At 39.3% G+C, this 23,668-nt stretch overlaps 2 protein-coding genes across 2 annotated transcripts in view; one reads left to right on the forward strand and one right to left on the reverse strand.

The window, feature by feature from the left end:
* mfn1a (mitofusin 1a) overlaps positions 1-7,574 on the reverse strand; it is an 18,661-nt gene extending 11,087 nt beyond the window's left edge. The window contains exons 1-9 of the mRNA XM_081373529.1: positions 7,461-7,574; positions 7,231-7,354; positions 4,124-4,259; positions 3,689-3,851; positions 2,773-2,897; positions 2,245-2,353; positions 1,611-1,718; positions 875-1,028; positions 506-573 (exon numbers count right to left, since the gene is read on the reverse strand). Coding sequence (XP_081229655.1) covers positions 506-573; positions 875-1,028; positions 1,611-1,718; positions 2,245-2,353; positions 2,773-2,897; positions 3,689-3,851; positions 4,124-4,259; positions 7,231-7,345 — 978 coding nt within the window. The 5' untranslated portion in view covers positions 7,346-7,354; positions 7,461-7,574. The remainder of the gene's footprint in view (positions 1-505; positions 574-874; positions 1,029-1,610; positions 1,719-2,244; positions 2,354-2,772; positions 2,898-3,688; positions 3,852-4,123; positions 4,260-7,230; positions 7,355-7,460) is intronic.
* Positions 7,575-9,172: 1,598 nt separating this feature from the next.
* On the forward strand, positions 9,173-22,975 carry LOC308696096 (erythroferrone). Its single transcript, XM_081374476.1, has 8 exons — positions 9,173-10,423; positions 11,428-11,544; positions 11,766-11,880; positions 13,071-13,198; positions 13,458-13,569; positions 21,753-21,843; positions 21,965-22,043; positions 22,513-22,975. The coding sequence occupies exons 1-8, from the start codon at positions 10,277-10,279 to the stop codon at positions 22,609-22,611; spliced, it is 888 nt and encodes a 295-aa protein (XP_081230602.1). The 5' UTR covers positions 9,173-10,276; the 3' UTR covers positions 22,612-22,975.
* The last annotated feature ends 693 nt before the right edge of the window (positions 22,976-23,668 follow it).

The raw sequence follows: 23,668 nt of genomic DNA on the forward strand, positions 1-23,668 counted from the left end.
TCATTGTGCCACAATTATCTGGGATCACGTCATGATTAAAACAAGATTCCAACGGTTCGATTTTTATCTGTACCCATCAACATGCTTTTCACTCTCGTCATCGGTCGCTCGCATGGCTGAATCACAACAGACCCATCTATTAATGCCATCGTAGATTACTGTGAATTTTCATCCCTGGTTCCCAAGAATGTGAGGTACGCTCACCTACTCAAATCCGCTAACTTGGCCACTACGGTAAACGGCTGCCTGGAATCTATGAGGAACACCAAGTATCTCACACATTTGGGAGCCAGCAGCAGATGGCCTGAATCAACGCAAAAACAGCTTGCTTAAGGAGACCGTCACCACGTCAAGCTGTCATAAATTCTCATCTAGTCTAAACAGCGTACAGACAGGGCTAAGACTCAGTTTCCATCAAGCTCCTCTTAATCTTCATTGTTTTCAGCCTCGTTGTCAGACAACGATTATCCTGGAGCCAGTGACTACAGTTTGAGAGCATTCTCACCTCAAATGTTCTTTCAAAACTCTGGAACTCCATCAGTCGCTCTTGGAATCCTTCAGCCAAAGCCCCGCCTTTAAATAAAAAGCATATGCCCCATTTGGTTCCTACCAGCCAACAAATTAAATCTGAAATGATGCATTTTGCGATGAAGCATCATTTGTGCATATTTTTTTCACACTTCAAGTCACACCTCAAGTATCACTCTCAAAATCATTGGGCCACTTTAAGATTTAATAGCATCTGCCTCTGAGTGTTTTATGGTTGTTACACTCGTTTTTAACTTGGCTAGGTCTCGTTTTTCCTGGTCTCCCTCCAGAACTGTGTCAAAAGCAGTAGACTCTGCACTGTGTGACCCAAAGCGCTGGAGCCTACCAGTCTCTGGCATTCCCTGGGCACGGTGGATCCTGGCACTCAACACCTCCTTGGCAGAGACAAAGAAGATGCGGTCAGGTGCCTTGTGAAGGTCCACTACCTTCAGCTCCTCCACTAAGAAACTGACACAGCGATCCATGTGCTGTTTCCGCACCTAAAAGGGCAGTGAAGTGCAAACAAATGAACAGAATAAAACACCTCCATTAACTAAACTTTCATTAATCAACTTATAGTTCATAAACTTATTCAATACAATTGTATATCTTTTCATCTCTTAAAGGGATAGTTCACCCAAAAATTTGAATTCTGTCATTTATTCACCCTCAAGTTGTTCCAAACCTGTATGAATTTCTTTCTTCTGCTGAACACAGAAGATGTTTTGAAGAATATGGGCAACCAAGCAGTTGATGGGCACTATAGACTTCCATAGTATGAAAAAAAAAATTCAATGGGGCCCATCAACTGTTTAGTTGCCCATATTCTTCAAAACATCTTTTTCATTTTTGGGTGAACTATCCCTTTAATCTACATGAACTTCTCAACTGTTAAGGACTGCATTATGTTTGTGAATGACATATTAATGAAACTTAAGGGTTGTTAATTTCTTTTTCTTGAACCTTTAAACCTGAAATGGATGACGGAGGAATGATAAATGTTACAGAAATCTCACAAATCTCTGTGGTGGTTTTAAATGGTGAATCACTTGAGACTTATAAATATAGGTAATAAAACTTACATCTTCCAGATACTCTGGCTCTAAGACAGATGCGTCCCAGCGATTGTTTAGGATGAAAATGTTGGGCTTTGATATGCGCTCATTCACTTTGTGGAAAAAGTGCTTCTCCTTTCAAAGAAGAGTGAAATATTGAAATAAACAAAAGGGAAAATAATGGGAAAATAATGAAAAACTGCAGGAAAAAAAATGCGACAAGTTTGGTAAATAATAAAAGTAAACCTTATAGGAATGCAGCAATACTGCAATTTGGTCAATAATTTGATAGTTATCTTTACAATAATATCTGAACATTTTTTGCTAAATAAATTATTTTAAATCGTACAAGTTTAAGTATCACAACATTGTAATGTGCACTATGAAAAAATGGATCTTCATTTTAAGATTTGCTAAAAATGACATTTAACAGTTTTATTTAATCATTAGTGCTTTTAAACTTAAGTTGACTACAAATGTAGTCTAAATGAGCATGAAGCATCGAAATATAGGAAATATTGGAAGTTTGAAGGATTAAATATCCAACTGATACCAATAAATGAAAATAAAATAAAATAAAAACTCTAATATTGACTGATAACAGATATAACACGGATTTATTTTGTAAATGGAGTTCTGAAAGTGCTAAGTTTCTACTCACGGTGTTCATTATGGTGGACTCAGAGTTGGCCACGAGCACAAAGACATCAGCATCTAAACAGAACTTGTCAATCCAACTGTCCAGCTCTGATGTGACGTCTGTGCCTGGACTGAGGAATGTGAGGACATTAACATTACATCAAACTACACATAATGTTCTGTTCTTTATTGCTAATCTGAGACCAGGCAATTTGGTGTCTGTTTTTTGTTTCAGCTGTTACTACCCATGATATCTCTAGAGCAGCACTTCCAAAACCATTAGTGCTTTTACTTGCCCCCCTTCACAACACCTCAAACCTTGTAGAACTCCATGAATCAGATTCAGCATGTATATGCAGCGATTCTCCAGGGTTGCGTTTCCCAAAATGATTGTGAGCTAAGTTGATCGTAGCCAATGGTTTTATGATCTCTGTAGGCTCACAAAGCTTTTGAGAAACACAGCCCAGGTCTGTTCTTCATGTGCCAAACTATCCTGCTGAACCTTTATTCAGCTCTGACAACCCTGTAGCCTATGTGGACGGGTCCATACCTATCCATCAGAACCAGGTCATCTCTCAGCATCGCACACTTAGTTTTGGGCCAAAACACTCGGACTAGACAGCCTGAGTCTTGGTTCCTGTCCATATGTAGAGCGTGGGCCAGATGATTGACTGTCTGTAAGGTAAAGTCAAACTTTAAGCTTCGACAAGATATAAGATCACACAATATTCATATCACACCACAATGGAAACACCTGTTATTTATCTTTTTAAAATGTCAAAATGACATAAGGAGCTTTCCTGTGGTTCTTGTTGAAACGTTGCATTATGCAAAAAATAAAGTTAGTTTCTTGAGAAGTGAGATAAAACATGACGGTATCGCTTTCAAAACTCATTTTCAAAACTTGCAATTTGAAACCTACTTCAAAGTTTGCGTTCTCGGGCCACCAAAACGCCGTTGTCATGTAAACGGTGCCAGAAGGCATTAAAAGTTTTCTGTTGTGTAAGCGGCCCCTAAGTTAATAACTAAGGATTTTTACAACGGAAATGAATCAATTAAAACCTTACTTAAGCTAGACAATGAATTAATTTTAGAGCTGCTGTACAGCCAAAACAATCTTTGTTCCAGTAATTTCCTATTATCACTGTAAAGCTGCTTTGAAACGATCTGTATTGTAAAAAGCACTATATAAATGAAGGTGACGTGAGGTGACTATTGCAGCCTCTCCAAAATTGTCTACAATAGCTTTAACTGTAAGTAATTGTGATTTATATCTTGTCACAACCATGATGCAAACTTAAGACTCAAAGAAACTGTAGTTTTAGTTTTTTTTTTTTTTTTTAAACTGGTTTGTCCCAGTATGTAAGAAGAAGAGTAATTTCATTAAATATAGTGTGAAATAATTCTCTCAAATGAACACCGTCCAGTTTACAAACATTAAGAACCGCATAATATGTGCGTCATACTTCAATGCTCTTCCTCTCTTCAGAGTCCTCAGTGGTAAGGTAGGCATGTTCCCCATCTGTGCCCTCCACACTCAGGAAACAGTTTGTGGTGTGGCCGATTCCACTGGGCAGAACCCGTTCCCTTAGCATGGCATTAATTACTGTACTCTTTCCATTACTGGTCCTGAGAAACAACATATAGCATCCAGTAACAAAATCTCCATTTACGCTCTTGATTCAAGAGTAGCTCAAACCCAAATGAATGAGGAGGGGGGAAAAAGAGAGCGATCCCTGTACACAAGTACTCAGTTTTTGGCGTCTTGCTTATTTGTATAAATTAGCAATGCATACAGCTGAAAAACTAAAACAAAAACATTATTGATCCATTTCATTCTGCTGGCCTGTTGTCATTGTTTGGTTTACATACTAGTAAGTTTAGACCACTTGTTGTGTTACCTGCCGAAGAAGGCCACCTTCATGTGTCTGCGGGCCAGCACATCTTTGATGACACTTAGTTTCCTGGAGTAGGCCTGGATCTGCAGACACTGTTCTTCCTCCGCTACATGCTCCAGATCCTCACTCTTCCTCGTCTCTGGGCACCACAGACACACATACATATCAAATACCATCATGCAGTAAAGCGCAGGACCAGACTCAGCTGATAAAGAGATAGGTCTATGTGAGAGTTCATCAGTCTACGCTCCATACCCCATAATGACAAAGCAAAAGCCAGATTTGTGATAGCTTTGCATATTATTTATTGTTTAATCCTAAAATATCACATTGCAAATGTATTCAGGCCCTTAACTCAGTACTAGTAGGATAGTTGTGTGCTGTAGCCTATTCAGCTTTCCTCCATTCCCTCAGTCTAAAAGCACCATGCTTCACCATTGGGATGGTGTTGAGCAGTGCCTGGTTTTCTCCAGACATGGTGCTTGGAACTGCAATTCATCAGTTCAGGGAGTCTCGTTTCTCAGTCTGAAAGTCCTTAAGGTGCTTTTTTAACACTTTATTTTGATAGTCCACTGTAGACATTCTAGTAACTACAAGTAACTTTGCTATAAGTAACTATAAGCACATGTCAACTAGCAGTCATTAGAGTATTAGAAGACTGTCTGCTTAATATTTTATTTTGATGGTCCCCAACAGACATTCTACTGAATATAACTAACTTTGGAAATATTTCAACTAATTCTACTAACCTGAACCCCAACATTAACAGTTTACTAATACTCCAATGAGAACACGTTGACATTCAGTTGCAAATTAATGAGTTATTTGACATGTAGTTTCAAAGTTACTTATAGTTAGTCGACTTTCTGTAAGTGTAACCTTGTTTTTTGGAAGTTCCAAGTGGGATTCATGTGTCATGGACACAGATAGGTTTCTATCCGGCAACTCTCACATAATACCAAGATCAATGGAGTGTTTCAGTGATGTTTGTCCTTCTGAAAATTTCTCCCACATGATTTCTGGACCGCGACCATAATGACCACTGGGTTCTTGGTCACCAAGGCCCTTCTCCCCCCGACTGCTCAGTTTGGTCCGAGGTCCAGCTCTAGTAAAAGCCCTGGTTGTTCCAAACATCCTATATAAATTAGAGAGGCCAATGGGTTCTCAATTGAATTTGCCACATGTGCACACCTGAGCTAAACTTCAAATGTCATAGCAAACGGTCTGAATACTTATGTTAATGTGATCCTGCAGTTTAAAAAAAAAAGTGGTTTACGAAGTTATTACAAATGTCCTTTTTTTTAATTATGGGGTATATGTCATGGTCATGTTTAGTTTCTGTCTTGTTTAGTATTTAGTTGTCAGTGTCACGTTTACCTCAGTTTAAGTAATTTATTAGTTGTCATGGTTTCCTATTAGTTACACACCTGTTCCCTGTTTTGTTGATTATCACCCTTGTGTATTTAAAGTCCCCATGAAGTCAAAATTGAAGTTTTTTGGCTTTTAGTATAAATATGCTAGCCTTTCTGTTTCCATCTAAGCTAGTGTGCTCCAAAACAATGACAAAATTTGCATGTAGAAGATATAAGCATTTAAAACTTAAACATGCAATCTCTCACTTCTGAATCTACATTATAAATAGAAGCTGAAGCTGCGGCTGAAATCGGTCACTTGTTCACACATTTACTATTTTCTACATGGTGAATAGGATGTAGTGCACTATATAGGGGATAGGGAACGATTCAGACAGTGTAAATATGCTTTCCATTGGGGCGAATGAAGTTTGGTTTCACGTTAGTGGCCGCAGCGCGCACAGTCTGCTCCGGTCCAGAGACACGATAGTACAGAGCGGATCATATGCGCGACTTGGCACATACCAGAAAACGTATCGGACCCATTTGAATTCAACACAGGATGCTATATTTTAAAACAATATGGAGGAGAATAGGAGAAACGGTTAGAGATTTGGAGGAAACTGCAGCTTTACTGAGCTCAACGGCTCTGGCCAAGCTGTGATAAACACATTAAAATGCATTAAAAGTATAAGCGGCCCCTAAGTTAATAACTAATGATTTTTACAACAGAAATGAATCAATTAAAAACGTACTTAAGCTTGACAATGTGTTCTTCTAGATCTGCTGCACAGCCAAAACAATCTTTGTTGCGTTCATTTCCTATTATCACTGTAAAGCCGCTTTGAAACAATCTGTATTGTAAGCGCTATATAAATGAAGGTGACTTGACTTGATAAATTAAATGCTATTGGCTATTTAAAAAAAAGGGTTTTGTCGCACCCTGTCTACCGGTTTCAGTGGAAATTATGTCAACACATTGAATAATGTTGCGCGATTCAAATAACTTGATTGGGCCTTTAAACCTTCAGTTCTTCTCTGTCCTTTGTCTTTTGTTAAAGTTATGTTATTTGTGTTTTGTTCTTCTCTGTGCTTGTTAAACTGTGCTTGTCTTATATTATCGTTCATTCTGTGTCATGCATCTCTCTTGGACACGCTAACCTGTGACAGTATGGACTGGAGTGTTTTGATGTGAAAAAAATTCTTTGCATTTTAGCATAAGGCTTCCATAAGATGGAAATACCATGGGGCTTTAATATATATCATGGTACTAAATAATTAGCATACTAAGAAACCATAGTATTTACATGTTGCAATCATTTTATGAGTCTAAATAGATATTTTCAAAAGTCCAAAAGTATACAATGGTCTACACGTAAAATGCTGGGATTTTAAATCTAATTTAATGGAATTTATTAAATTAAAATTAAGTTTTACAATTTTGGAAAACTGAAACAATGGAACGTTATCGCTCCTTGCTCCCACTAAAGCAATAAGCTGTTCTTTGTAACATAAACATTTTCTTAAAATATTATGCTGATCCTATCATTTGTAATTAATAAAACTGTACATTAAATGATAAGCCAAAACTGAAGTTTTTTCACTAGTGTTCTCCAGTTTAAAACAACAACAACATGGTAATACCATGGTACCTTTTTGTAAATTAAATAGATTAATTACTAAATATATATAATTTAAACAATAAAAGAGCAATATATTTATCAATCACAAATGCAATAGTTAATCATTTCTTCTTACCCTCTACAAAATCTGATCCCTCTCTAACAAACTCCAACAGCTGTTGAAACATTGCACTGATTGTCCTCTTTGCCACCACAAAGTGCTGCAGTGGCGAAACATCATCCTGCTCCATGATTTAACACTGAAAGTACAGTGAGTATAATTCACAGTTCAGATGACTAAAAACATGGTGACATAATGTTATATAAGCATAGTGCTAGCCTATATATTGAGGCTTTGGTACTCACCCGCTCTGACAACAGAATTACAGCAGTACAAGCTCAAGTGGTGCCGTTTCTCAAATGAGGTCAGAGAGCATATTTATTAACAGGGACATGAAACCTTCTCCGAAACACCTTTTCCAGGCCTCCTTTAGCCATCGGAGAAGTCTGTCTGTGTACAGGATGTTGAGATTGTCTGATGAGATTTGGTTATACTGAGAAAGTCTTTACAGAACAGGACTAGTGACCACAAATCCTCTTATCCAGGACTTAATTATGCAGACAGCTTCCACTCACCTTTCTCTAACTACAAACCTCTATTTCCAAAATCATTTAGATAGCATTGTCTATGTTGTTTGATGAAGTAAGTGTATGTTTTTTTTTTTTTTTTTTTTGATTTTCAGTGCATACTTTAATGATTTGTAGCAGTGGTTCTAATTTAATAATTAAAAAATTGCCTCTACTCTATACTTTACTCAAAACACATTGATCCAGGATGAAAAATATTGTGCTGATTTTCCTGATCGCTCTGGTGGTCATTTTCGACCGAAGAATTTTACATTTGTTGGTAAAGTTTGGTAAAAGTTTTGGCACTGGCCTATGTGAAAATAAAAAATAAATAAAAAAAATCATGGACATGATTCAGGTTAAATGGTCCTGAAAAAAATAGTCACACTTGTGCTCCTCGCGGCCAAAAATAAGCGAATTGGAAATGAATGGGGGATGAATTTCATCTAGTGGAAACTTTTGGTACTGCGGCCAAACAAAATCTTTCTGAAAGCTCATTTTTTTAGATATCAGGCTCAAAGTTTGAAGGCTGAAGGCTGAAGTTTAGATTAGTTTAGAAGTTGTTTTTGAAAATATATATTTCATATATATATAAAAAATTCAGAACAATACACACAATTCTGTATCTCTTTTTTAAGTTCACTTTTTAAAACTTTTTTTCACTTAAGCAATAATCTGCCAAGTGTCGTCTTTGAAGAGAGATCAAACTTAAGCCTGCGCTCTAAAGCATTCAAGATTTACGACAGTTGAAGTTGGAAATTTTAATTTTCTATGCTCAAAAAGTGAATAAATGGATTATAAATACAGTGTAAATATAACTTAGTACAATAAATCCCCTAAAAACACAAAATATTAAATAAAATACATTATCGATAGTACATTAATTCCATTGGGGGGGGAAAAAACACACAAAAAAAACATTTCGGTCATTTTTGACCGACATGCGAAGAGCACCAGATGGTTAAACAAAATTTGCCAAAAGACTGTGCCAATAATACCTTGTTTCAATTTTGAAAATAATGACATTTAATTAGGCTCACAGACTCCAGCATTTTTAAAGCTTCATTAGTTTCATGCCCAGTTGTGGTCTAGTCTAAAAACCACACAGATGCTGTACTCTCAGCCAGGAAAAAGCAAGAGCAGAAGACTGATAAAAAGAGAGGTGTGGTGGTTTGCTACAAGACAGTGTGCAACTTTCATCTCAACTGTCATCATTTTTCCCAGTACATTTTTGCATATCTGCAATGCACATTTCTGCCACACCCAAAGGTCTCTCACTGCTTGCAAATTTAGGATAGAGACTAAATTAACACTATCTTTGTCATATTTCTGACATTTTAAATTTGTTAGATTTCCATCACTGGAAATCATCTGTATAAACTGTATAAACCCATAAAAGAGGCACTAGGACCCTGCAGCTGAGGATGATGGAGAGAGAAAGGGCTGGCAGAGAAACACGAATGAGCCAAACACAAGACAAACGAAAGAAGGGACCAAGGAACTCAGTGTAGGAGACAGAGAGAGATCAGATAAATTGAGAGTTCAGATAAATAGCATGGAGGCTGAAGAGAGACAAAGTGACAGGTCAAGATCCAGCGACAGATATCAGGAGGAGCTGACAAACTAGAAGAGGAGGAGGAGGAGTCTGGACTGAGAGGAAGCTAAAAAGAGAGGAGCGCGAAAAGGAATCCTTCAAAACAGAAAAATCATTTCTGAGAGGGCCACTGACATAGATGTGGAATAAACTGGAGCCTGGCAAAGGGGGCCTCGACCGGCAAAAAAGAAAAAAAATTATCATCACTGAAGGAATTACTGAAAATATAAACAGACGGATCTTTGCAAAGTACCAGGGAAAAGCAGAAGACAATCAAACACTATTAAAACAGAGAGAAGAAGTGGAGATACCACCCACAGAGAGAGACTGAGTGTACCACACACACAGGGTTTATCACAGGTAATCACACCGCAACTCAGCAACAGACACTAACAATCAACAAATAATTCACATAACCACACACATGTATTTATGGAATACACACCTACACACAGTGGGTGACTATAACACATACGCTGAACATCCATAACTCAAACTCAGACAGTTTAGACTATAACCAGGAGGCACAGAGGATCTTGGCTGTCACAGGGGACAGACTGACTGTGAATGGGTAGAAGAGTAGTGAGGCCCTATGGACAACACTCATGGATCTCTGAACTCTCCGTGCTGAGGACAATCAAAACATGAACTAATCTGAGGACGGATTTTCTTCTCCATCTCAAAAAAACACCCCGGAAATGAAAGTAGAACGTTGGTAGATCACAGACCAAATCATCAAGTGCCACTATCAGCTAAAGGACTCTTTTCAAAGCGTGTTCACTTTGAAGAACCAGCACTCTAATTTCTCACCTCCACTTTTTGGATATCCTTGTTTTCTAAGGGCCGATTCCATTGTGTTACCCTCAGGACTTCTGGTCACCTCTCTGGTTTGGAATGGAAATTGTGCATTGAGATACTAAGAAGGGGTTGAGTGAGTTAGACGTGAGTTAGACACTGCAGGATGAAACTCAGGCGTGGGACGAGAGGGGCAAGAGGGGCACTGCTGGCCTTTCTGCTGAGTTTACTGCTGACCGCCTGCACCACACAAGAGAGTGAGGAGAGTTTGGAGCTCCAGGAGGAGAACAACACAGTCAGCACTGAGAGCCCTGTAAGTCAAATGCCATACACACACCTGCTGTACACCTGTCAAGGCTTACACAATGACACTCTGAAATCTTTGAGTTTTACTTTATGGGTGTGAAAACCATTAGACATGAGGGAATATTTATTAAAAAAAAAAAACTTTATACAAACTCAGTGTAAAATTGTGTTTACAAACTCAGCAAAAAAAAGGGGGGGGAATATCCTCCCACTTTTGACTTTTTTTCCATCAGATTTCTTAACGTGTAAATATTTTTATGATCATAAAAAGATTCGACAACTGAGACATTCACAGACAAATTTCACAGATATATGAGCTTGAAAAATGTAGCAGTCACCAGCTGCTTTAATACTACAGTGCATCTCATCCTCGTGGACTGCACCAAATTTGCACCAGTTCTTGCTTATGGTTACATGTGGTTTGGCACTGCAAAGACGTTCAGATCCGTTATCCTTCCTGTCTCCCATTTGCACTGGCCTCTTAGGCCTCTTACATTACGGACATTGCAGTTTGTGAACTCTGTTCACATCTGCAGTCCTCATGTCTCCTGCAGCAGGAATATGGCATGTTCACGCAGGTGATCAGGGACTCTGGCCATCTTTCTCCTGGTGCTTCTCAGAGTCTCTTTAGTGTCCTAAGTTATTGTAACTGTGACCTTAACTGTCTACCACCTGTAAACTGTTAGCGTCTTAAGGACTGTTCCACAGGTGCATGTGTAATAATTGCTTGTGGTTCCAATAATGATCCCGTAAAGCTCACTTGGTTTTTGCAAAATATTGTATCTATATATATAAATATATATATATATATATATATATATATATATATATACACAAAATGAAAAGGAAAGTATATGTATAATGATAGGATATATGTATAATGATATAACGATAGGATATATGTAGAATGATCATAAAAACTGATCCCTTTCTACAGGAAGAGTTTGCATATTTGCTCTTGTGAAAGTTTGCTTACATAGTTTAAAGCCCTGAGATGCTTAACTTTTACAGGAGACTGTATACTCTGACATAACCATCGTGAGCCCCCACAGGACATGGAAAGTCTTTAGGGACAACTCCAACAAGGGTGGAAATAAGAAACCAAAAGGAAATAAAAAACTCTCCAAGGTAATCTCTGCTACTTACACACCATGTGAATATTTTTAATACATAGAATAAGGTCATTGATATATTGAACAATGAACACAGATTTAGCACAGCACACGCAAATAAACCTAATGAGGCCTATGTAATAACATGTCTACTATGAGAATGTGTCTAATCCTTCACCCCTCCAAATGGATTTCTCTGATTATGCAATGTAACTTGAACATTTTCTACATGTCTAGCATGGCCTTCCAGGTCCACCAGGCCCTCCTGGTCCCCAGGGGCCTCCTGGTCCTCCAGGCCCCCTACTGCCTCATCATGCAGAGTTGATACAGGACTTCCAAGTCAAACTGAAAGGTATACTGGGATTTTTGGCCCATTCACACACCATTACCAATTGTACCATACAAAACAGAAAAAAAATCTCATTATACATCCATCTGGCAGACCTGAGCAAGATCTAAAACTTGTTAAGATTCCATTTGGTAAGTGGATTCAGATCACCAGCTTGTCAGGAGAAAGTGTCAGATAAGAGAGACATGGAAAATGTACAGAGAGGTGGGTCTCCAGGACCAGGATTGACAACCACTGTTCATAGTGTTCATAAACACTATTGTGACTTTGTAGGTTGTAGGTTGTCCCTTTGGTCTACACCGTGCATCATCTAAAGATTCAGTGCACTTGTGTAATAGTTTTTTCAGAGTGATGGATTCAAACTACACAAAGACTCCAGATGCAGGTGCACAAATTAGTTCTACTGGTATTAAGTATTAAGTTTTGACATCAACACCTTTCAAAGAGTTTGTTAAACATTGGAATATGTCGGTTTTAGTGGTCTTTAACAGCTGTATGTGTTTTTGTTTTGGCTAAATCACTTTCAGCATTGCTTGATGTTTGGGATGTGTGTTGTCATGCTCATTTGTTGGGGCGGCTGCAAGTCTGTTTGTGGGCTGGCCTGATCTCTTAATAGGTGTAATTTTCCAGGACGTGGATTTGACTTGGCCTGGCCAAAGAATTCCACGGATTCCAGATTTTGTGTGTGTGTGTGTGTGTGTGTGTGTGTGTGTGTGTGTGTGTGTGCGTGCATGTGTGTGTGGAATGAGTGTTGGAGCATTGCCAGGAAAGCAGACACAGGTCTGTTTGTGCTCTGGTGCAGTGAGCTGCAGGCTGTTCTGACAGCAATATAAAACATAAAGGCTCTTATTCACACAGAAAAGTGCAGTGGCGCCGCACGCTTATACATTCTAGCATTCACATTCCCTCACACTTCCATCCACTCTGTCTGCTCATACACACACTCAAACACTCCAAATATTTACATCTTTTATTCACCGTGAGATTGTTTAATGAATTTTTTTGCAGCCAAGTGTCGGTCAAAGACAATCTCAACCATTTTCCACTGGCTGTATTTCAGTGTTTTTGTGTCTGAGAAAGTGCCTAGTCTACTGGGTTATACCTTGTCCCGTGTTAAACAATGCAGTCAGATGGGAATTAATTGTGCTTTTGACAAAGGAACATTATAATCCTGCTATTATCTTTCAACTCAGAGATGGTAGGAACTCACTGTTTGCTCTGCGATCAACCTCCTCGTGTGGCCACGGCTTTCCGTTGCCGACTGCACCACAACCTGCTGGTCCACCGTCGCAGTCTGCAGGAGCTCCAGCCCTTCAACACTGTGAGTGTTTATTTATTAACACTACTCCATTTATTAACCATGATATAGCATATCCCAGAGCTGAGAAATTAAAGTTAATCTCTTAATTAGGCTTTCCTTTGCCTGAAGTAGCCCTAACTTCTAGATAATGGTTTAGCAGCAATGTTAGCGTTGGCTGATGGTGAAACAGACTGGTAAAGCAGTGGAGAAGGGTTGGCGAAGGAAGAGATCGGCAAAGGCATATTCAATAATTCCATTTCTGTGTGTTTTCCTCAAACAGCCCTCAAACACAGAGCAGTTCCATCAGAGAGGACAGGGCTTTAACGCCAGCAGTGGCCGGTACACAGCTCCAGTGTCTGGGTTCTATCAGCTCACAGCTAGTCTGCTACTCGGTACGTAGTTCATAAATCTCCCCAATATTCAGATTTGTTATCAACCAATATGGTTAAACTATGGTTAAACTTCATGCTCCTGAACTTGAAAATATGGTAACAGCCTTAGTTTATATTAAAACATTGTGCTCGGCACATTGTGCTTTTGAGAGAAAATCGACATTACAAGCTCTAAAACTTAAAGTCCTAAAACAGAGATTGCATCTACATTTCTGTATACTAAGTGCTTTCTTTATATTGTCAGACATTTTTTTTTTACCTTTAGACTAGCTTTTCATGGGCAGTTTCTTCAAAACTTCAAAAGGACTCCCACTGTACTTATTTACATGAAATGTATTTGTACCCTATCTAACAGAGATGGGCAACTCCGGTCCTGGAGGGCCACTGTCCTGCAGAGTTTAGCTCCATCTCTAGTCTAGCACACCTGAAAAATCTAACCAAAGTCTTCAAGGATTACTTGAAAATTACAGGCAGGTGTGTTTGATTTGGCATGGAGCTGAACATTGCCCTTCAGGTTAAGAGTTGGTCATCCCTGCCCTAAAGGGTATATATTAATACCTCAAAGCTGCCCTAAGCACTTTAGTCTCTCTATTGCCATTTGTGGTTGAAACATAAAATTGTGTGTTACTTGCAGAGTAGTTCTTTAATGTAAGTTGTGGTTCAGCACTGCACTTCTGTGCAGATGAATCTGATGGTTTAAGGAAACCACATGGTTATGGCTGATCACCATATCAGATATCGGATCTGTTGCTGCACCAAGACAGTAAGAAGAATTTAAAAGTCAATTGAGCAAGTATCATATCTACCATTGTGGTATGGATCTTGTTTTGGCACAGGATCTGGTGCTTTCCCTTTTTGAATGCAAATTGTTGACCGTTTGAGTTTTCTTTGTTTTGACAAATGGTGATTCCCCAGAGGTCAGTGAGGGTTGCTGTTTTAACTGTCCATATTACATGTTAGCTAGATGACTAGTTATTTTCTACACAACAATACTATTTATTGCAGAAACAAGCTACAACTACTCCTCAGCACACACAATATAGTAGCTGGACCTTCTTTTGCGTTTACTGACATGACGTTAACACGCAAGAATGAATATCTATCTATCTATCTATCTATCTATCTATCTATCTATCTATCTATCTATCTATCTATCTATCTATCTATCTATCTATCTATCTATCTATCTATCTATCTATCTATCTATCTATCTATCTATCAGGGCTGGGACATATATCGCATGACATTGTTATGCGCATCTCGTCAGTAAGTGCTTTCAGATGGAGCGGCATTTACTACACAGAGCCGTTGTTCACTGATAAGCTGAGCCATATCACATTAATTATCGCAGGCGATACGTCCGTGATAATTAATGCGATAAACCGGCTTTACTGACGAGATGCGCATAACAATGTCATGCGATATATCGCCCAGCCCTACTGTCTATCTATCTATCTAATTTATTGCCAAACAAAGCTTCTTAGTGCAGATTTAAGGTGTAGGGGAGGTGCAGTAGGTGTACTTTTGAGGGAACTGCCCCATTGACAAGCTGTTGTACCCCTAAAGGTATGATTCCCAGCCTTGAACACTGGCTTGCAGTTCTTTTTTAATCTGATGGCTCCCCAGCTCGCGTGGCACATTGGTGTCCATGGACACAGTATGTCATGCAGCAGGGGTAATATCTCTGGAGTCTAGCTCCAACCCTGTTCAAACTGACTACCCTGTAGCTTTCTAGTAATCTTGAAGACCTTGATTAGCTTGTGTTTGATTAGGGTTTGAGCTAAACTCTGCAGGAAAGTGGATCTTTATTAAAGGACAAGTTCAGTATTTTACACTTAAAGCCCTTTTTTCAGATCGTTTCTGATGAAATACAATGGTTAAGATTGAAATTTGGACAAATGCTGCTGGCCCGAGAATTTTCGGTTTCTGTGGTAGCACCCCCCCACCTACACAATGGTTGCATAGGTGCACTGGAACAATCCTTCCTAAAACGCATTAAACTTTCGTTTACAAAGACGTGAAACTCACCGAGTGGTCAGGGGTGTTCACTGATATGCTCACACAAAAATTGCTGCAAAAGATGCTTTCCAACAGGTTTTATCGTAGTTTTGTCCAACTCCATTGACTTGTATTGGATGTGCTGTGAGGTACCGTATTACTCCGCCGGTTGGCCTCAACTGGGCTGGAGTGTCTATTATTCAAGCTCTCAACGGAAGAATGTACGGGTGTGAGGCGTTTGGAAAAATAGGTCCACAGTTTTACAATGAATGGTAAAACACCTGTTGGAAAGCATCTTTTGCAGCGATTTTTGTGTGAGCATATCAGTGAACACCCCTGACCACTCGGTGAGTTTCACGTCTTTGTAAACGAAAGTTTAATGCGTTTTAGGAAGGATTGTTCCAGTGCACCTATGCAACCATTGTGTAGGTGGGGGGGTGCTACCACAGAAACCGAAAATTCTCGGGCCAGCAGCATTTGTCCAAATTTCAATCTTAACCATTGTATTTCATCAGAAACGATCTGAAAACAGGGCTTTAAGTGTAAAATACCGAACTTGTCCTTTAAGTGGTTCTAAATCATGAATATATTGTGTTTTTAGGCATCCAACTCATTTGACACATTGTTTATTTGCATATGTAGCAGTATGCAAGGAATGCATGTAACTGTAAGCTAAACTATATGCATTGGCAGGTAATTAAGTTGTTCCATTTAGCAAGGGCGTAGGTTTGATTTTGAAATCAAATGTTTGTCACCATGGAAACTAATTGATTAGGTTCCTCAGTTCAGGTGTGTCTAGTTAGTTTCTCCCTCTGTTTGCTCTGTATTTAAGCCCTCTGTTTCAGTTAGTTCCTTGTTTTGCATTGGTAATGTATTTGAGTAATGTGGTTGTGTTTCTCCTCGGTCTACTCCTGTTTATTATTTAATTAAAAGACTATTTTGTTTAATTCCTCGTTGTGCGCTTTATTATCAGCCACATATCGTGACAGAACACAAGACCCAGACAAAGACTGAGGTATGGACTTGCCAGCAGTCCAACTAGAACTTCCTTCTGTCTTGAACAGCAAGGAATAACCCTTAAGGACAACACAAGGAATTTGCCTGTCCATTGATGGTCCTCGAGGGACCTTTGCAGACTTCATGAAGTGGGTTCTGGCTATCTGTGGATCTCGTGTCCATCCCAGTGAGTGAAATTACCGAGCCTGTTCCAGTGTGTGAAATTCCCGAATCTGTTCCAGTGAGAGAAATTCTTGAGTCCGTCCCGGTGAAACAAATTCCAGAGTCCGTTTCAGTGAGAGAAGTTCCCGAGTCCATTCTAGTGAGAGTTGTTCCCGAGTCTGTTCCAGGTATAGAAGATCCCAAGCCTGTTCCAGTGTGTGAAATTCCTGAGTCTGTTCCAGTGAGAGAAACTCCTGAGTCTGTTCCAGTGAGTGAAATTCCACTGTCTTTTCCAGTGAGTGAAATTCCAGAGCCTGCCCTTCCTGTCTCTGCCCATTTATGTTGCTGCTGTTATGTGTGTTTGGGCCACACACACATCCACTCCAGCCCCTGACCATAGTCCAGTGATGGCTCCAGCCCCTGACCATAGTCCAGTGATGGCTCCAGCTCCTGACCAGAGCCCAGTGATGGCTCCAGCCCCTGACCAGAGTCCAGTGATGGCTCCAGCCCCTGACCAGAGTCCAGTGATGGCTCCAGCCCCTGACCAGAGTCCAGTGATGGCTCCAGCCCCTGACCAGAGTCCAGTGATGGCTCCAGCTCCTGACCAGAGCCCAGTGATGGCTCCAGCGCCTGACCAGAGCCCAGTGATGGCTCCAGCGCCTGACCAGAGCCCAGTGATGGCTCCAGCTCCTGACCAGAGCCCAGTGATGGCCCAGCCCCTGACCAGAGCCCAGTGATGGTTCCAGCCCCTGACTAGAGTTCAGTGATGGCTAGGCCAGGCAAGGTCATGGAGGCCGATCTTCCCTGGCTTCCTGAACTACCGGCGCCTCCCTTGTTTCCTGTATTGCCAGGAGGCTTTCTGTCCCGCCTAAGTCTTCCTTTCCCTACCTGTTTGTCACCATGGTCATTATCAGCCACATACTGTGACACAAGCTGAGGGTTCAGTAAATTAATAAGACAATGTATTAAGTCTATATTGACCTTAACAGTATGTTAATTAACGAATTCTGTAATGTTACAGGTAACTAATAATGACAAGGAGGCAGTTTAACCGAGACTTACCTTTACTCTGTTCATAGTGCAATGCAATAGTTAATGCCAATGTGTGTACTGTCTTGTTCCTTGCTATTTGAAGAAGCTAAACACGTCTACATCTGTCATTAACAGAAATGAACTGTTGGCATATTTGTTTCACATCAACAGTGTCCAGTTTGTCCTGATGGACATGGCACACAGCAATACTGTTAAGTCTCACTTTTTGCCATTCTTGTTCTGGGCCATGTTTTCAGTCTCCTAAGAGCACTGAAACTTCTTTCAGCCCCAGCTGATGAGGTTAGGATGACTAAAATCAGCCTGACAAGGGTTTCAACTTGATCAAACAGGACAAGACCAAGCCTTCAACAGACCAAGCCCCACCCCTGACCATTACCCTCACAGAAACCTGTGCAAAACATTAGATTTAAACAGAAACATGATTTGGCAGATTTGTAAGCCTTTTTAACTAGTGAGCACACATAAAATAATCGGTTTTCACAATCTTTCACTATAAGTGCCCCTCAAAAAGAAGTGTGTACACACACTAGCGTTTAGGTTTACCACTTATCCTGCAATTGTCATATATTGAAAAAAATGCACTGTCCCTGAATCAATATGTGACGCGATTTGCCCCTTATTTTCATGCACAGAACTGTTGATTTTTCCCTCAATTACCGCATCTAGGTTTCGGAGGAGCTTTGCCGCTTCGCACTATCAAATGTAGCTACGGCCTCTCACAAGTTAGAAAGAAAAAACAAAGCCAATCGGATTAGCGATGTTGGTTCGGGAGACGGGACTCAGATCTATTAACCGTTTGTGTACCAGGAACTGTGCATTTTTCACAGAACACTCTTGTAAGAGATTTTTAATCACAATTGACATTTCCTGGTTAAATAAAGGTTAAATAAAATAAGTAATACATAAAAACAACATGACACAATCGGACAACATGGGTTATATATAAATTAAATTTATATATATAAATTTTTTATCTAAATTATTGCTAGGGACAAATCAGTGGTCGCTGGATATTGGTAGGGACACGTCCCTGGCATCCCTATTAAATTCTATGCCTTTGCCATTTAGACAGATAGAAATATAAAATATAGCTGCAAGCAGCAATCCGGGGCCAAGCCCGAAGGCATTGCAAGTACAGCAAGCACTGTAAACACCACAAGCATTGTAAGCACAGCAAATACATCAAGCAAAAAGTACAGCAAGTACTGTAAGCACAGCAGCTAAGTAAGCACAACAGCACTGCAAGCATTTAAGCACATATGAGAACAAACACAGTGACAGTCGACTTCAGAAAGTTATTTCTCGGGAACGGTAGCAAATGTCAAAAAACTGTTCAGTCATTTCTGTGTGGCTTGGTCCAAATATCATCTGAGCCAATTTCCATAAGAATTGGCAAAATTTGAATGAGAGGTAGCGAAAAAACTGAATACTGTACTTTTAAAAATGGCCACTACTATAATGGGCAGAGTCTTAATGTAAGATGTTGGATGTGATTAGCATGAAGAGAGGAATCAGGTATACTAAGTTTCGTTTTTCTAGATCAAATGGTTTAAAAGTTAAAACCATTAGAAGAGTTAATTTTACAACTGGTGGTGGCACTACACAGTTGGTCCTAGAGACCCATAAATTGGTCAAATTACTTTTAATTACCATCACTACAAGTGTGCCAAATTTAATCTTTTAATCTTTTCCATTGATAGGGCTGCCATAGACACCCCACACGGAAGAAAAATAATTATATTGATGATGATGAAGAAAACTAACAAATATAGCTGCAAGCAGCGATACAGGGCAAGCCGCTGAAAGGGCTATAGCACAATGCAGAGCCAGAAGAGCAAAAACAGCAGAAATCATCTCGTCACTCATCTCGTTGTGCCAATTGGCAGACATGCATTTACACAGCTGCTGAAATTCAATAGTTTCAAGAGAGAATCAAGTCAAAATTAAAAATAATTTTGAAGTAAATGCAGAGCATATTGTATTTAAAAGTTTAGATTAAATCATCCAAAATTGGTCAGATTACTACTCATTACCATCACTACAAGTGTGCCAATTTTCATAATTTTCCTACTTGTGGTTCATAGGGCTGCCATTGACTACCATTCTGGAAGAAGAAGAACTATGAATTTGTACATAAAAGCACTGTATGTTGTATGTGACAGCTTCAGATGAGATCATTCTTAGGCACAATGCCTGGAACAGATGTAACTTCTGCATCTTTTCCTGCCACAGTACCTCATGTGGTCTGGGCACGTGTCACACTGAGTTGCGAACCCACGACGCGAAGAATTCGGGATCCATGGTGTAACACGTTGAGCTAATCACTCATGCATGTTCACCAGCCTGCTGAGGAGAGGTTTCAGTGTGAGAATGAGTACACAAAAAACTTCCATTACATGTTAACCAGATTAGCATGCTATGCTATTGTAGCTTATGGTTAACCTGATAGCTGAAGACCCACATTAGAAAGAATGGCAACTGGTTAACATAATAACCATTTAGCGTGCTAAGCTAACTAGCATAAGACAACAAACACAGACTAGGTCAACTTCAGAGAGGAATATCTTGAGAACGGTGGCACCTATCAAACATCTGTTCAGTCATTTCTGTGCGGCTTGGTCCAAAGAACATCTGAGCAAATATTGGGGAAAATTGAGCAAAGTTTTGAAGGAGGAGTAGCGAAAAAAGTAGTAGCGTTTTTCATTTGCTTCAATATGGCAGACAGTCACAATGTTGGAAAATGACAAATGAGATGTCATCAGAATTGGCATAAACCAAGGAACATAATGACATAAAGCAATCAAATTTCAAACAATGTTTTCAAATGTTATAGGTGTTTTTGCAAAAAAATGTATATCTTTGGAACACTAGGTGGCGCTCTGTTCAAACTTATCATGTACCTACAGGACATGCTGTTGATGATCCATACCAAAATCTTTTAAAGATATGTCAATAGTTTAAAAGATATTGCAATTTATAACAAAATTCAAATGGCGGACACGTGGTACATCTAATCCAGGCAAAATTGGTATCCACGGATTCGGCATGGCACAAGGAATCCATGATTTTCTGACAAACTGTTCAAAAGTTATTGGCCAAAATAGCCATTTTCCAGATCTCATGACCTGTAGGTGGTGCTGTTCTCGAATTTGACATGCATACCAATTTTCGTTTCGATTGATCAAACTTTGGCCGAGATACAGCCTCTGAACCAATTTTGGGTCGACCTCGTTAAGTTTGCGACACCATAACTTTTGAACAAAGATGAATAAAAAAAATCTGTTCAGTCATTTCTGTGCAGCTCCGTCCCAAAGATCATCTGAGCCAATTTTCGTAAGAATTGAACAAAATTTGCACGAGGAGTAGCAAAAAAAAAATGAAAAACTGTACTTTTCAAAATGGCAACTACTGTAATGGGCGGAGTCTTAATGTAAGACATTGATTGTGATCACCATAATGAGTGCAATCAGGTGTACTAAGTTTCATTTTTCTAGATCAAAGGGTTCAGAAGTTATAACCATTTCAATGTTGAATTTTTGAACTGGTGGGGGCACTTTTTTTTTTCCTAGAGACTCCAAAACTGGTACAATTACTACTCATTACCATCACTACAAATGTGCCTAATTTCATCATTTTCCTATGTTCCGTTGATAGGGCTGCCATTGACTCCCATTCGGGAAAAATAATAATTAGAAAACTACCATATACAATACGGGCTATCCCCTTCTGGGCTTGGCCCCTAAAGATAAGTTTCATAGCATAATTCTGCAAGCTGAAGCACATGCAATGACTTATTCCTGATTGCATCATGCTGTCTCTTAGAGAGTGTGTGGTAAATGTGGCCCTTCCAACAGTCTGTCCCTTAGATAAAGCTCAGTGGAACAGGGGTGGGGTGCCTGTACTACTAAGAATGGAGTTTGCCTGTCACAATCCCTCAAACTTTGCATCATGTATCTGTGTTTGTGTTTTCTTAGAATCCAATGAGTCTCAGAAGAAGCCTAATGCCAGGCAGAGAGACAGTGTCAAGACCTCCATATGCATAGAGTCTCTTTGTCAGAGTAATGTGTGAGTAGTAATGGTCCATGCTCATGAATAGCACTGACCGTTTGAACTGTTATTATAACACCACACATTCAGTCAAGCAAATTAATCCCAAAGCATGATTAATGTGTTTATAATGATGCAGGTCTCTCGAGACTGTGACTGGAGTGAGCGCCACAGGAGGAGTATTCAGCATTCTCCTGACCGGTACTCTTTACCTACAGGTACCGTACGACTGACTGACAAGCTTAACACAAATCATAAAAAGCATATTTAACTGAACAAGAATTATACAGATTACTGGAATCCTTTGTGCCAATAATAAACCCTCATGATTGTGAGTCCAGGTCAATAAGACTTTTCAAAATATCTTAATTTGAAGTTTTTATGACAATGTTAGGCAAAGTTAATTCAGCTTGTGAAATGTCATGTGGCACAACCACCCAAAACCTAATGATTTATAAATTCATACCTTCTTACCTTGAAAAATACATTTAAAATCTTTGTAAGTAAAATAGGTTATTACTTTATACTTGACGGTTAAACCACATGACAATGTCATTACATATACAATCTTCTTGAAAATGGTGAACCAACCATAGCTACAAAGAGCACATATCTAATAACTTTTCTTCTTCATTGTGGACCATAAAATAAACAAAAAGCTACATTAATGTATTTCTTCTTTCACAGGCTGGAGAGTATGTGTCTATTCTCATTGACAATGGGACAGGCTCAGCCCTCACAATTCTCCAAGACAGTCTGTTTTCTGGCATCCTTTTTGGAATATGAGGACACCAACAAAGCACAAACCAATAAAAAACAGGTTTCACTGTCCTGACAAAATACACATCTTTATTAGATGAGGTATTCAATTATAATAATAATAATAATTACATAATGAGCATCTAAAAGAGACTCTGTGTATAAGGATCTTTACCATTGTTGCAAATAGCAGCAGGGTTGCACTGCTGCATTTCTTTCCAAAATAATAGCAACTCTAAACTGTTCATAGAGGTGTATGTATTTTTTTCATGTGGTATTTTTATGCATTCCATTCTTAATAGGGTTGAAGTTTTATTTATTTGCATTTGCTTTTTGAAACAATATTGATATTTGTGTATATTTGCAATAAATACTTCTATAACTGCTTAAACCATCTCTGGGAATTTATTTCAGCGAATACAGTGATTTAATTAATCAAAGAGTCCTTGTTACCGAGGAAGTGTTTCAACGTGCATTTTAAGCTGAATAAACCATTTTCATGTTTTGCGATTCTAACTGAACTTTTTGGACAACAGGAACATTTTCGTATAAATATTGTTATTATTCAGTTGAAGTCAGTTCAGTGTTGATTCAGTTCTGTTCTCTTCAATCTTGAGAAAACCCTAAAACCAGCAGCAACTTATTGAGGTCTCGTTTCCACAGCATTTTAGCAATAAAAACAAAGCTACATTTATTACACAATTAACATACAAGTCTTAGTATTATTTGGTAATGCTGGTGAATTTCATTGTGCATGAAACACAAACACTACATTCAGCGATGATGAATGTAGGCGATATGTTCCAGTAGTGGATGGGGATGAGGTCATCATAATGGAAGAGTGGCGCCTGGTGTTTGGCACTGTGCCCTTTCTCTCTCTCTCTCTTTCTCTCTCTCTCCACTACACACAGACATACGCACGCGCACGCACACACACCATCCAAATGAATGTTCTGCTGTACCTTCCAGGGAAACATCTAACATATCATTTGTGGTCAGACTGCAATACCTTACAAGGACGGATTGCTGTCAAATAATGTGCCGAAAGATAAATGAGTGTGTGGTAATGACATGCTTATTTATC

This window comes from Scardinius erythrophthalmus (genome assembly GCF_964197995.2).
Source record: "Scardinius erythrophthalmus genome assembly, chromosome: 9".
In the NCBI taxonomy this organism is placed as follows: Eukaryota; Metazoa; Chordata; class Actinopteri; order Cypriniformes; family Leuciscidae; genus Scardinius; species Scardinius erythrophthalmus.